General features: G+C 39.9%; 1 protein-coding gene across 5 annotated transcripts in view; it reads right to left on the bottom strand.

The window, feature by feature from the left end:
• The window catches only part of fat3a (FAT atypical cadherin 3a), a 434,014-nt gene that overhangs the window by 111,355 nt on the left and 306,318 nt on the right, over nt 1-16,341 (bottom strand). For all 5 annotated transcript variants that reach the window (XM_057838805.1, XM_057838806.1, XM_057838808.1 and 2 more), the window contains 3 exons: nt 6,706-6,981; nt 4,077-4,287; nt 1,280-4,005 (listed from right to left, as the gene is read on the bottom strand). In XM_057838805.1, the coding sequence (XP_057694788.1) occupies nt 1,280-4,005; nt 4,077-4,287; nt 6,706-6,981 (3,213 nt within the window). The remainder of the gene's footprint in view (nt 1-1,279; nt 4,006-4,076; nt 4,288-6,705; nt 6,982-16,341) is intronic.

Raw genomic sequence — 16,341 nt, 5'->3', positions numbered from 1 at the left:
TTGATGCAGTTTGCCTCAACCGAGACGTGTAATGGACTCCGCCTCCGTGACCGAGAGAGTGCTGCCTTACCCGATCGGAACCAGGTTACCAACCATCATATTTTTGTCACGTAAAAGCGCTGTTTAAATTGATGATCGTCCTGCTGGTGTTCTCGGATTTTGCGCCCTTATCAGATGTTGCTCCTGAAGCTTTTATGGCGGTAAATAAGCACTCTTTTACATTCAGTTGGAGTCTCATTATCACAAAAGGTGCTAAATAAACAAGTTACATCATAAACATACATATGCAACATGAATACGGCGTAAATAAATGCTTAGGATAAGTGACATAGAAAACGAATTAATAAATATATTAAACTCAGTTTGATTGCTGGCTATTTGCATCATTTTCTGCCCAACAGATTATGACACCTTATTTTGCACATTGAGATATAAGAGGACTGTTGTGCACTTTATTTGTACTTAAAGCACATTCATGGCATGCAGGTAGCGTTCAAGACCACACTGTTTAGTAACATTAACTAACACCACAAGGACCATTGTTTTATTATTATTTTTTTTTTTTACATTGATAGTATGTGGATTGTTTATCGATCTACTCGCAGCAATCAGTAACTCAACTCTGATGAAAACCAACAAATCTGTTATGGTCCGGGAATGCGGAAGCAAGGTTGGACTCCACAGCAGACAAGATTAACAGAGGGATAGCATACAAGGGTTTATTGAACACACACACAAAAAAACGAAAAGGGAGACAAAAAAGGGTCCGTCACAGTAGGTTGGGATCAATAAAAAAAAAAAAAAATTGAAGCAAAACTGCAGTAAGAGGCAGGACACCAAAAAAAAGCAAGGCAACGATGCTACTATCAACGAAGGGATCAAGAATGCAAATTGTCAAATGGCAGCAAGTTAATATCTCAGCAACCCGCCGAGAATCGTTTAAAGACATTGCTGATGAGCTGGAATTGGATGCCATTACGACGTCGGGAACTCATCCCACAGCTCTGTGACAAAACAATCTGATCAGCAGCTGAATGTGAGAAAATCATGCCAGTCGTCGTACTAGCTTCGCTGGTATAGAGCACAGCTAATCTCCCAGTACAACCCAACCGGGTCATCACCTCCAGCGAGCATTGCGCACATAAAACATGGCGACCTCCGTGGGTCAAATCATGTACTAAATAGCAAAAGAGAACGATTGTGGCTTATTAGAGCTTACAAGTCTTTAGGTCCAAGGTTCCCTTTCAATAAATGAAGACCTTTAGTAATTAATTCTTACCTGTATAACTTTGGTTCCCACGGCAGCATTTTCTTTCACCTCTGCTTCATATACATTCTGTCCAAAGATGGGACTGTACAAGTTGGCTGCCAACACTTTAACATGAACTTGTGCAGTGTTGGTGAAGACTCCATCTGAGACCGAAACATTAAGGCTGTAAAAAGGTTCCATCCGTTCTTTGTTGTGGCTGGATAACGTGATGATTCCTGTCTTTTTTTCCATCACAAAGTTCAACCTTTCGTTTCCAGACAAAATACTGTACTCCAGCTTTTCAAAATCTGAATTGTCTGCATCTGAACCTTGAACGCAGGTTACAAATTGACCCTTTGGTGCCAGCTCGTTTACATGTGCTTCATAAAGAAGCTGATTGAAAATTGGAGGATTGTCGTTTGTGTCATTCACCACAACTGTGACAGACATGTCATTACTTAAAGGAGGAAAGCCATTATCAGTAGCCCTGACGATAAACTCATACTTCTGGATTTGCTCATAGTCCAGCATACGGGCAGTCAGAATTAGTCCACTGCTGCTGTCGATGTGAAAATAGTCCGTATTGTTGTGTGAATCGGATAAGATCTGGTAAAGAACATTATTATTCTTCTCAGAGTCTTTGTCGGTGGCCAATACTTGAAGAGCTGGAGTCCCAATCACGGCTGTTTCTGATAAAACTACAGAGTAGGACATTTTGTGGAAGATGGGGACATTGTCGTTAACATCCTGAATGGCTACATTCACGTCAACCTCAGCACGCGCACCAGTTAAATAATCAGTTGCTCTGATAGTCAGATGATAATTTGATGATATTTCATAGTCTAACAAATGGATGACACTTATGACTCCAGTGTCAAAACCAATGTCGAACTGAAGATATGGATCTCCATCAACAATTGTGTAAAATATACTCTGACCTTCAGGACTAGTTGCATTAATCCCGAGAATAGGTGTGTGCACTGACACATCCTCGTTAACAGAAACTGAATAAAAAGATTTGTCAAAGACAGGCATGGCTTTGTTGACAACTGTAATAGGAAATTCAATTGTAGAAGATAGTGGTGGAAAACCACCATCTTTGGCATATACCACCATCAGGTATTCCATATTAGACAGGTCGGACTCAAATGTCCTCTTGAGTTTAAGAATCCCTGTGTGTCGATTAATTTCGAAATGACCATAGTCATCCTTGAGATAGTACGACACCTCTCCATTAATTCCTTTGTCCCCGTCAATTGCCATGACCTTAAAAATGTGTGATCCTGGCTCAGCTTCTACTTGAACAGCTGCGTAATATGGAAGTCCAACAAATATAGGTGCATTGTCGTTGATGTCTTCCACCTGGACTTTCACCATGACTCTGGCTACATGCAAGCGGTCATGTTCCCTTCTTGCCTCAACAACTAGTTCATAGAATTCTTGTTCTTCGCGGTCAAATGGTAAACCTGTGGTTTGGATCACTCCTGAAGTTGGACGGATTTTAAAGCGTTTACCAGGGTTCAACAATGTGTACTTCAGTGGTTCATTGAGACGATTTCCCACGACATTGAGGACAGCCACCTTGGTGATATTTGATACATTCTCTTGAATTGAAGAAGTGTAAAGCTCATTAGAGAACCTCAGACCAGAGTCCAGAGCTTCTCGTACAAGAATGGTTACCATCGCTGTGGTGGAAAATTTTCCGTCTGAGACCTTGACACTGAAGCGGAAACGTTCTTTGGAAAAGCTGTTGTTTTTAACAATTATAAGACCATTAGAAGGTTTGATGGAAAAATGTTCCAGTGCACCATCAGTGAAAGAGTAGGTGAGTCCTGTGGCCTGTTTGTCTGGGTCTATGGCTGACACCTGTAGTGCTTCCACTCCCACATAGGTTGGGAGAAGCACCACTGTTTCATAGGCACTCTGGGTAAAACGAGGTGGTGAATCATTTGTGTCTATGACCTGTACTGTGACCTCTGTTGGGCTATCCGCTGTCAACTGTGGTCTACCGTTATCCCTGACTTGAACATGGAAATGGAAGATCGAAAACTTCTCATGGTCAAGATTTGCAATGGTCCTGATAGAGCCGGTACCTGAGTCAACTGTGAAAATCATTTTTGCTGTGTCTTCCACAATCTGATATACGAGCAAAGCATTCTGGTTGTGATCGGCATCAGTAGCTCTGATTACTAATGGGGAATCTTCTGTGTTTAAAACCAGACTATTGATTGGTGCAGCTTCGCTGATGCTTCCATGATAGTGAAGTTGCTTGAATACTGGCGGGTTATCATTTTCATCCAAAATATGTATCAAAAGAGTTGCATTGGAGGCCAAGCCAGCCATGTTTGTAGCCTGTACAGTGAGGGTAAAATATGATGTAGTCTCAAAGTCCAAAGGCTTTTGAGTGGTAATCACTCCACTGTATTGATTTATCTGGAACATTCTATCAGAGTTGCCTTGTTTGATATCATAAGTGAGTGTGGACTGACTGACTGCACTGACTGTGGTAACAGAGGTTCCAACCACTGCATTTTCTGAGATGTCAGCTTGGTACTCAGGTTGAGGGAACTTTGGGCCCGCATTGTTGGAGAAGGTGACTGCAATACGCACTATCGTAGTTGTGGACAGGGAGGGGGAACCATTGTCTGTGACTCTGATAGTTAGTATGTAGTGACCTATACTTGACAAGTCGAGGTCATGTGCAATTGTAATGATTCCCAAAGCAGGTTCAATATGAAATGAATTTGCAATGTTCCCTGCGTGAAAACAAAAGAAAAACACAATTTAGTTCATATAATTATAATATTAGGTTTTTAGGTGAACCAACCTGATTCAATGGAGTAGTGAAGTTCTCCATTCTTTCCTTTGTCTTTGTCCAAAGCAGTCACCTGAACAACAGCTGATCCCACTGCTGCTGACTCATAGACTGAACCCTCATATATTGCACTCGTAAAGATCGGTACATGGTCATTTATATCTTCCACTTCTACCAGCACGCGAGCCAGGTTTTTCCGGTATGGGAATTCTTGATCTTTGACCTATGGTTGGACAAACATATTTGGTGTTATTAAAGGAGTCAGACGTTGCAAAAGTGATTTTATTATTTTGATTACTCATTAATTAATCATCAATTAATCAAATATTTATTATACTGTTTACTGTATATGATTATTTATTCTTTTACTAACAGCTGGCTTGTCTGAATCAGCACCATTGTTTTCGTCATCGATGACGATAACGAAAATATTTCCTTGACGAATTTCTTCATGATGATGAGGAGCTAAAATCTAAAACATAATGACACGAATGACAGTTTTCGTCTATGAAGATGAAAATGTGACATAGTTTCATGTGAGATGTCCTACGCTCCATTGTGCTTGTTTTGAAACACACGGTAAGATTTGTTTTCTTATATTGGCAAGAGAGAATATGCAATGTTGCTTGAGGCTTTAAAGGTCTGTGCTGAGTGATAATCAAACACTAAATGTAACTCATAATGTTAGCATAGCATTTGTGTTAGCTTTAGCGTGTTTATGTTTTTATTGTCTAAAACTAGGCAGCTATGTGGATACTCCCGTTTCCCCTCACAACCCAAAACGTGCTTGGTAGGCTGATTGAATATTCCAAATAATCCCCAGGTAAGAGTGTGTGTGAATGGTTGTTGGTCTCCTTGTGCCCTGCAACTGGCTGGATGGGTGTACCCTGCCTAATGCCCAGAGTTAGCTGGAATACGACCCCCATGATCTTTGTGGGATAAGCGTACAGAAGAATGAACGAATGAGCATTCACTATAAAGTGATGTTTTGGGGATGTCGTTGGGCAACACGGACTTTCAACTCCCTCCGCAGATTTTCTAAGGGGTTGAGACCTGGAGACTGGCTAGGCCACTCCAGGACCTTGAAATGCTTCTTACGAAGCCACTCCTTTGTTGCCCTGGCTGTATGTTTGGGATCATTCTCATGCTGAAAGACCCAGCCAAGTCTCATCTTCAATGCCCTTGCTGATGGAAGGAGATTTTCACTCAAAATCTCTCGATTCATGGCCAAATTCATTCTTTCCTTTACACAGATCAGTCGTCCTGGTCACTTTGCAGAAAAAATGCCTCAAAGCATAATGTTTCCACCCCCAAGCTTCACAGTGGGTATGGTGCAATTCAGTATTCTTTTTTTTTTTCCAAACAAGAGAAACTGTGTTTCTACCAAAAAGTTCTATTTTGGTTTCATCTGACCATAACACATTCTCCCAGTCCTCTTCTGGATCATACAAATGTTCTCCAGCGACCCGCAGACGGGCCTGGATGTGTACTTTCTTCAGCAGGGGGACACGTCTGGCAGTGCAGGATTTGAGTCTCTAGCGGCGCATTGTGTTACTGATAGTAGCCTTTGTTACTGTGGTCCCAGCTCTCTGTAGGTCATTCACTAGGTCCCCCCGTGTGGTTCTGGGATTTTTGCTACCCGTTCTTGTAATCATTTTGACGCCACAGGGTGAGGAGGGAGTTGAAAGTCTGTGTTGCCCAATGACAGCCCCAAGACATCACTGCTCTAGAGGAGAGCTGCATGTAGCAATGGGCCAAAATACCAGCAACAGTGTGTGAAAAGCTTGTGAAGAGTTACAGAAAACGTTTGGCCTCCGTTATTGCCAACAAAGGGTACATAACAAAGTATTGAGATGAACTTTTGGTAATGACCAAATACTTATTTTCCACCATGATTTGCAAATAAATTATTTAAAAATCAAACTGTGATTTTCTGTTTTTTTTTCCACATTCTGTCTCTCATGGTTGAGGTTTACCCATGTTGACAATCACAGGCCTCTCTAATATTTTCAAGTGGGAGAAGTTGCACAATTAGTGGTTGACTAAATACTTATTTGCCTCACTGTAGAACTACATGCAAAATGACAGACACGGCGGCGTTAGCAACATGTACAGTATACGAACTACATGCGTTAGTAAACAGCCGCCATCTTAAAGCAGTAAACTTCTTAGGAAGGCTCTGTTGTAGAGAACTTTCCTAGCGAACCTGAGTAACTTTTTATATTTATCTAAAATACTCCGAAATCGGCAAAATCTTGACTTGAATCTATCTTTAAATGATGAAAAATAACAGTTTTAAAACTTCCACATGTCAAAAGTAGACAGAAAGGAACTAATGTAATAATTGGAGCAATTTTAACAACTTTTAACGGTTGATTCAGGGTAAAGGGAAAAATAGGGTAAAGAATTGGGCTTCGGCAGAATTCGGCAGATTACGGCACATCTCTTTTCGTTTGGAACATGTAAAGATGCAATGTATGTTATCTCTATGTGAAACAATTTATGATTTTAGGTAAGACGTCCCTCTGCGAAGGATTGTGTACATGAATACTCTTAGATCAAATGTAAGTATATAATAGAAAATCACATATTTAACACAAGGGCACTGCCACAGTGAGAGATCCCTCAGAACATATCTCACCATAACAGTAAGGATGTGCTGCGCACAAGCCTCATGGTCCAAACTCTGGGTTGTGTAGATAGTGCCCATGGTGGCGTGGATACGGAAAAGACGCATGCTATTAGGGTCTATTGCACTCTGCAACGAGTAGCTTAGCTGATGATATTCATCTCTGTCCAATGCCAGGACCTGCACCACTTCAGTGTCAGGAGGCGTGTCCTCAGAAATGGTCACATCATAGGATGGCTGGGAGAAGATGGGAGCGTTGTCATTGTTGTCAGTGACAGTGACGTGAACCTTTGGACCATGTAGAGAAAAGAGACAGAAGAAACAACAGTGTTAAATGGGTCAATCTTGCAAACAACATTGTGTCATGTCCGCCTTTTGAGCGGAAAAAACAGATACTTCTTTGTCACAAAAAACATTCATGAAGTTTGGTTCTTTTATGACTTTATTATGGGTGAACAGAAAAAAGTGATCAAATCTGCTGGGTCAAAAATATACATATAGCAGCGCTAATATTTGGTAACATGTCCTTTGGCCATTTTCACTTCAATTAGGCGCTTTTGGTAGCCATCCACAAGCTTCTGGCAAGCTTCTGGTTGAATCTTTGACCACTCCTCTTGACAGAATTGGTGCAGTTCAGTTAAATTTGATGGCTTTCTGACATGGACTTGTTTCTTCAGCATTGTCCACAAGTTCTCAATGGGGTTTAAGTCAGGACTTTGGGAAGGCCATTCGAAAACCTTAATTCTAGCCTGATTTAGCCATTCCATTACCACTTTTGATGTGTGTTTGGGGTCATTGTCCTGTTGGAACACCCAAATGCGCCCAAGACCCAATCTTCGGGCTGATGACGTTAGGTTATCTTGAAGAATTTGAAGGTAATCCTCCTTCTTCATTATCCCATTTACTCTCTGTAAAGCACCAGTTCCATTGGCAGCAAACAGCCCCACAGCATAATACTACCACCACCGTGCTTGACGGTAGGCATGGTGTACTTGGGGTTAAAGGCCTCACCTTTTCTCCTCCAAACATATTGCTGGGCATTGTGGCCAAACAGCTCGATTTTTGTTTCGTCTGACCACAGAACTTTCCTCCAGAAGGTCTTATCTTTGTCCATGTGATCAGCAGCAAACTTCAGTCGAGCCTTCAGGTGCCGCTTTTGGAGCAAGGGCTTCCTTCTTGCACGGCAGCCTCTCAGTCCATGGAGATGCAAAACATGCTTGACTGTGGACACTGACACCTGTGTTCCAGCAGCTTCTAAATCTTGGCAGATCTGCTTTTTGGTGATTCTCAGTTGAATCTTCACCCTCCTGACCAATTTTATCTCAGCAGCAGGTGATAGCTTGGTTTTTCTTCCTGATCGTGGCAGTGACAAAACAGTGCCATGCACTTTATACTTACAAACAATTGTTTGCACTGTTGCTCTTGGAACCTGCAGCTGCTTTGAAATGGCTCCAAGTGACTTTCCTGACTTGTTCAAGTCAATGATTCGCTTTTTCAGATCCATGTATGTATATTTTTGACCCAGCAGATTTGATCACTTTTTCTGTTAACCCATAATAAAGTCATAAAAGAACCAAACTTCATGAATGTTTTTTGTGACAAAGAAGTATCTGTTCCAATCACTCTATCAGAGAAAAATCAGAGTTGTAGAAATAACTGGAAACTCGAGAGCCATGACATTATGTTCTTCACAAGTGTATGTATTTTTTTCGTTACTGTTGCATTTCCCCAATATCTTAGATGATAAATAATCGATCGAAACAAAGAAAACTGAAGAAAAAAAAAAAACACATTAAAAAGGTTACATATATGAAAATAAAAATCATGACCACTCCTTGATGTCTCCGATTTCTGCATCACGACCCTTGTTATATTACCATGTTTCACCTATGAAATATGGCTGTGGCCATTCACAGCTGTATCTTGACATTCGGTGATACATGCTACAAGGAGTTTTTGGATCGAAAACAGGTAAGTACGCGTCTTTAATTATCCTCTCTCATGCTCTCACCTCCATTTAGGGTTTTTTCTGTTTAATTTTTTTTTTTTTAAATGCCCTCCTGTTCAAAATGTTTCTTCCCCCAGAAAATTGAGATTTTAAGCTTTCCAATGATGCATCACACATGCATATAGGAAATGGGGGTCTCAGAGCGGAACTTCAAGTCACCTGAGTGTTTTCCGCCATATATAGTATACAGTATATATTCTTCTACAGTATTCATTCTTGATTCAGCTCAAGCTGTGTGCAGACGCACTCCTCAGAGCTCCCTCGAGCAACTTATCTCAACCGATAAGCGCTCAGGGCCAACTCAGGGCCAGCAAGCTCGACTCCCATTATGGCTCCAAAGAATTCGAAATCTGGAGACTTGGATGAAATAAAATCCTCCATACAGAAATTGGAGGTCTCCTTGACTGGCTTGATTCAAAGCCAGAATCAAGAAAATCAAAGGAGAAATCAAGAAATCATCAGAGAGCTCCAGTTAATGCGTGCTGAAAACGAGAAACTCAAGCAGGCGGTCGAGGAGGGAGATGTTCGCATCAAAAGGCTAGAAATTTTGTCTGACGATCTCGACCAGTGCCGACGCGCAAATGAGCTCATCATTTCGGGATTACAACTGACGCCTAGCCCAGGTGATACAGTGGCGCAACTGGCAATCGCTAAACTGAAAGAGTATGGAATAAACATGGAACCGCTGGACATCCGTCGCTGCTTTCTGCTCCCATCTGGGGGAGAGGACCGGCGACAGTGCTCATGAAGCTGGCAGACAACAAGACCAAGACTGCCCTGCTTCACCAGCGCCGCCACCTGAAAGGGTCGAAGATATTTTTGAATGACCATTTGACTCGCCGAAATGCCGAAATTGCAAGAAAAGCACGTCAACTCAAGAAAGCTGGGAAAATAGCCAACATCTGGGTCTCGGATCCTTATCAAGATGCAAGATATGAAGATTAAAGCTATTAGGAGTCTCGACGAGCTGACCCCACTCGAAAATTAATGATGACATCTGAAACCACACTTCCGGACCACAACTTCTACAATAGCATTTTGGATAACTTTAAATACTACACAGTGGACCAGTATAACAACTCCGTGGATGTGGACGGTAAGCTGAAACTTATCAACGACAGGAGTCTCTACAAGAATTTTGAACAGATTAAGGATTAGCTACTAAAGATAACAAAGGCTCTGACCTTAATTTGCACAGATATAACATGGCACAAATGAATCGGGCATCTACCGAGCTCCTGATTCAAATGTCCAGCTTACTGAGTATATGGAAAAGATACTGTTTAAAACGAATAATAAGCATGTCTTTTGTTGTGGAGACATTAATCTTGTGATAAAATATGTACAACATGTTGTTTGATTTTCCTCATACATTCATGTCTGATGAAACTGTTACAGTGATTTTTGTCTGCGGCAATTGTTGCCACCATGTACACCTTAGGAATGTACCCTTTAAGGAGACTTATAAGAAAAGCAACCTGAAACTCAGATCACTGCACGAGACTGTTGTGTCAACAACCGCAATGGAGCTGCTTGACTGCACGCTGAGTTATTGTAAACTCAGACTGTTGTTATTGTACAGTTTGTGGCTATGTGATGTATGTAACTGTACCATATCTGATTGTGCGTCTTTATGCTTCCTCCCGTCTGCCTTTGTCTTCTTCGGTTCTTTCTTCCTTCGGGCAAATCATATCACATTTTGTAATTGTTAATGATTGTCAATGATACCGATGATGATGACAATAAATATTTCATTTAGGGCTGCAGCTATCGAATATTTTAGTAATCGAGTAATCAACTAAAAAATTCTATTGATTGATCGAGTAATTTGATAAAACATATATATATTTAGGTGAAGAGCAATTATAAATATACATGAGAAAACAAGACATTTCATCTAATATTGTACCATTTTCAGTCAATCAATGTCTTTATTTTCTATGTACATTGTTGAAAACGGCCAACAATTGCATCTCAGATGTAACTAGAATAAAAAAAGGACTAATTCACTGCTTTCACTCAAAAAACCTTTAGATCTCATTAAAAAAAAATATATATATATATTATATATCTTTATCTATCTATCTATCTATCTAAATAAATAAATAAATATACTATTTTTGTCATGCTATTTTAAAGTTCTAGTTAAATTTTAAGTTAGTCTAAACTGTAAGTCCTGATAGGATTTTGAGTTTTTGCAGTGTTCAAAATAAATGTATGATACAGGCTGTATTGGAGCACATTAGGGACCAGTGCTACTTGGTGTTTTATCCAGCAATGACTACTGAGCTAAAATTGATAGTTAGCATTATTAAGTTTTTATTTTACACCCTCATCACTCCACAACGCTATGTTAAGTTAAAGCCTGTATGTACAGTGACGTTAATCTTATTTATTAGCGCTTTGTGCTCTTTATTAGCGCTCTACTGCTTTAAGATGTCGGCTGTTTACTAATGACGCTGACTCTGTCATTTCGCATCTAGCTCAACATACATGTGATCTCTATGAGACGCATCAGACGCTACCTGCTACCAACGTAGCATCATGCGGGCTAGTTTTTAGCACGTTGGCATCATTTGTAGCGGCTGTCGGCTGCAGTGTTTTTTTGGTTTTTTAAAATTAATTAGTATTTTTTTGTTTTTGTTTTGTTTCTTCCTCTACGCACGTGACATCAGCGCATTAAAAGTAGTCCGAGCAAAACGTGATGCTTAGAGCTGTCAAAATAAACAATTACTCGAGGTGAATAAAATTACTTGGATCAGTTTTTAAACTCGAGTTGCTCGAGTATTCGTTTCAGCTCTAATTTCATTCATATTAAGGATGCAACGATACAGTTAAGTCACGGTTCGGTACGATTTTCGATACAGGGGACACGATTTTTGATTCGATTCAATACATTTAATGCTCTGAAACAAAAAAAAAATACAAGTGTTATTTTTATTATCTTTTTAAATGTTTTTTTTTATTTTGCTAACAAGCAAAAATAACAATGCCATCATATAAACATGCATTTTAGTGCATAATATTTATGTGCTTACTTCTTACTGATCTGAAGAAATTTTGTATAAAAGTGCTGAGAACAATCTTTACTGTTTGTGAAGTGAGGCAGAGCACACTGTTGAGCCTGTTGTCACTCTTAGCAGCTAGGTTTACCACATGAGCAAAATATCCTATTTGTGGTCCGAGTCCATCTGTGTCACGTACTGAATTAATAACATTATGTGCAACATTATCTAAAGTCACTGGTATGGATTGATTTGGCCTTCTTAACTTCCATTGATTCAAAAGGGTTTTTAATTCATCAATATAGTGTATGGACTATGTGTCCCATGATCACTCTGGGCTCACGCAGCCAACGGCATAGGATCTAACGTAGCACATCTAGGTTGCTATTTGATGACATCTAGTGTGTGCGCAAGTGTTGTCGGAGCATTAAAAAAATTAACAAACACCACAGAAGTCCCGTCTGCTCATTACTGCACAACACCAGCATATGACAATCGACTTTCATAAACATGATGAGTTTGAAGCACAGCACTCTTAATTTGCCACTCATTGTACAGCAGATCTGTACGACGTTCAGCTTGGCCTGCGTGCCGGACATTTTAGCGGGAGCAAAAAAAAAATTGGAAATACATTTTGGGAACTTTTCATTTGGATTGAATTTTTTTTTTTTTTTTTTAATTATTTTGTTTTATTGTGTTTGTGCCCTGCGATTGGCTGGCAACCAGTTCAGGGTGTCCCCTGCCTACTGCCCGTAGTCAGCTGGGATAGGCTCCAGCACCTCCGCGACCCTCGTGAGGAAAAAGCGGCATGCAAAATGAATGAATGAATGAATAATTATTTTGTATTTTTTGAACCTTTCCTGTTCAGCTGCTTTGACACAGAGAATGAGGATCTGGGTGTCTTTTTGGCTTAACAGTTACAATGAGCCACATGGGAATCAAGTGAGGGAGTGCACGACCACCCCCTCACGCACCCCTCCACCCACCAGTCTAAACCCCCTGCCGTTTCTACAGCCCCACTGGAAGCACAGCGGGACCCCTGCCGAGCCCCAGGAGAGCGACGAAGGCGTAAGGCAGCATGCTGGCCACCGCTGGGACCTAAGCAGGACACCAGAGGCCATTTGACACTGAAATAATGCAGGCAGTATCGGCTTCTTTGCTATTGTGTGGTTTTATTTTGCAACTTGGTATGCCATCTTATATAATGCGAAGTGTTCGCGGGTTTACTGATGCTGCACTCATTAACCGAGACAATTGTTGGCATTATTATATAATATTATTATACAGTATACTATATACAGTATATATGTCATATATGTATATGGTGGAAAACACAGACAAGACTGAAAAAGCAGTTTCTGCTCTTGTACTCATCTTTAAAATAAACGTATTGTAAGCCGAAGGAACAGTTGTGTTTGATAGAACAATACGTTTATATGCTGCGATAGCAGATTCAAGGCGCATTAAGCCCCCGAACTATTTTCAATTTGTCCGTTTTACCCTGGAAACCCCCATTTACAGACGTCGCGCAACTGCTTTAATTTCAACCCAGCCATAAAACGAAGGTAATTCATTATATTTATTATTCAAAATGTCTGTCATTTTTAGCTTAGAATCATTAATTGATGTCTGATATTTCATTTCAAAGAAACGACTTAAAAAAATTATTCACTCGCATATTTTAAACTTTTAAACAAATACGTCAGAATGAAAAAAATGGTGTCTGTAAAAAAAATCATGGATACCTCCCTCATAACTACGGCTTAATTGTATTTTTTTTGTTACTGTCGCATTTTCTCCAACATGTTAGACGATAAATAATCGATCCAAACAACCATTTACCAAAGAAAAATAGAAGGAAAAAAAAACGCTTAAAAGGGTAAATACATGAAAAAGAAAATCTCAACCACTCCTTGATGTCTGTGATTTCTGCATCGTGCATTTCTGCATCCATGTTTCACCAATAAAATCCCCCCCAAATCCAGCTGTGGCCATTCAAAGTTGTTTCTTGACACTCAGTGATACATGCTACATGGAGTTTTTGGATCGAAACAAGGCAAGTACACAATAATATCTCGATAAAGTCATGGCGTCTTTAATTCTGCTCTCGCTTGCTCTCGCCTCCAGATAGGGTTTCGCTGTTGAATTATTTTTATTTTTTTAAATTCCTCCTGTTCAAAAATTTTCTTCCCCCAGAAAATTGAGATTTTAAGGTTTCCAATGATGTATCACATATGCAAAAAGGACAATTTTGAAATTTGCTCAAATTGGGCAACCATTATTAAGTAAGCAGCGAGACAGCAACAGGGAACTTCTTCCCAGCCATCTGAGCTCCTACATCCTAGCTTCTTCAAACAAATATTATGTATGTGGTGCATTAAAAGAAGTGCGGGATGGGTTGGGCCAACATGTTATTGTTCCATTTAGAAATAAAATATGTTTACATACAGTACCTGTCATTGGTTTTATAAATAAGACACATTATAGCTTTTATCTCTACATAGAGGTTAAAAGAAAGAAAAAGATATATGCGGTGATGGCCTAACTTTAGAAAAAAAAAAACTTTTGCCGCCCACAGATATGGCATGTTGTGTGTAACACAACATGCCATATTGATTGATGACACCTGAAAGACGCCTACCAAAGAAAACGTGCAATAGTTACCTTTTAAAACCCCTTTGTTCGCCGAGGGCAAATGGTGCAGATGGTTGCTCGGTCGGTCCCTCGCCGTTTGGACTCGGAGTCCCCACCAAACATTGGTGACTACTGTTACCGGGTCATTGCTAAACTGTGGGTACAGATTGCTAAACTGTGGGTACAGATTACTAATCTGTGGGTACAGATTGCTAAACTGTGGGTACAGTTTACTAATCTGTGGGTACAGATTAGCTATGATTTTTTATTTTTTCTATCCTGGCACCCGGGGGGCTCCGTACAATCAAGAGACAACAACAACAAAAAAATCACACCACTTGCCAGACACCAAAAACTGAACAAAGTCAACAAAGTAACAAAAAGGCATTGTTCCAAACATAAGTCTTGGTCAAGAAAAGGCTTACACGAGGTGATGACATAAACGTTGCAGGATACAAGATGAACCGACAAAGGGCAAGGGCACATGCAGACTATTTATACACAGGGTCACAGGTGGAAACGATCAGTCTGATTGGGATGGGCAGGAAGTAACGGTGAAGCAAGGAGGAACACCACTATCAAAATAAAAGCAGTAACTCCAACATTAACAAACATGAAACATTAACAGGAATTACGAGACATTACACACTGTCTGCTTTTGAAAAAATCGAAGGCTTTTAGGTGCGCCTTATAGTACGGAAAAGATGGTATGTTTTCTCCACTAGAGGGCACTCGTGCTCTTTGGATGAATAATGCTTAATTTCGGTAGATCTTTTTTCTCTCACCGGAATTCAATGTTTATTTGTGTGCGTGTTTTTTTTTGTGTGTGTGTGTGTGTTTCTTTGGCTTAATATGGTTATGCAATATGTTATAGTATATCATATAATATAATTAATAATATAATATAATATAATTGATAACAGTTCATATAGATAACTTTCTGTTGACCAAAAAAATATCATTGGCTAAAAAAATATAATAATCATTTTGGGGTGGCATCGCTCAGTGGTTGGAGTAGCTGTCCCCCAACCCAGAGGTTGTGGGTTCGATTCTCTGCCCTGATGAACTTGCCTAAGTATCCTTGAGCAAGATACTGAACCCCACGGTGCTCCTGGTGCTGCGTCACCAGTAGGTGGATGGCAATGTAGTGTAAAGCGCTTTGAGGGCTTTGAAAGGTGGAAAAGCGCTATACAAGTATAACACCATTTTAAGCAGTTACTCACAATGTTACTCATCATTTGAGTATTGTTTTCATCAAATATTTTTTTTTTGCCCTTGTACTTGAGTACATTTTTTGGATGACTACTTTTACTCGAGTAACATTATTTTGAAGTGACACTACTCTTAACTGAGTAAAATATTTGGCTACTCAACCCACACATCTTGTTTTTTGTTCCCCTTTGAATATGACACCATAGACTCCACCATCAGTTGACAAGACAGCTCTCACAGACATTGCACCACACCTTCCCGTAGGCGGCCGACCAAGGCAGAATGTTGAGTGGGCTTTCACTGTGATAAACTCAAACACACGCTGCGTTCTGATGCCGTATTTAGGTGGGAACAGGACAAAGGTTTTTGCTTTTAAGCAAGAATCTTGACTGTTTTACATTCATACATATAGAAATTGTGCGATTTAAGCATTTATTTACAAGAATTTTCAACTTTAAAAAACTGTTTGTTTCGTGACCGTCGCCATGCTGGATTAAACAAAACCCTAACTTTGGCTTCAAATAGTTACGGAAAATGAACGATAACTGCCCATTTTTTGCTTTTAACTGAGAATCTAGACTGTTTTATCTTTATATCTATAGAAATTACGCAATTTAAGCATTTATTTACAAGAGTTTTCAACTTAAGAAGCTCTTTGCTTTGTGATGGCCTCCATATTAGATTGTGTAAAAAAAAAAAAAAAGTTGCTATTTCTGGCAAAAGCATACATTATATGTTAAATATTGCTATTGATCCTGAAAATATAGGTGATTATCTCTGCATTTAGTG

The sequence above is a fragment of the Corythoichthys intestinalis genome, chromosome 6 (assembly GCF_030265065.1).
Source record: "Corythoichthys intestinalis isolate RoL2023-P3 chromosome 6, ASM3026506v1, whole genome shotgun sequence".
NCBI classification, from domain to species: domain Eukaryota; kingdom Metazoa; phylum Chordata; class Actinopteri; order Syngnathiformes; family Syngnathidae; genus Corythoichthys; species Corythoichthys intestinalis.
This window is presented reverse-complemented; position numbering and strand designations above follow the sequence as displayed.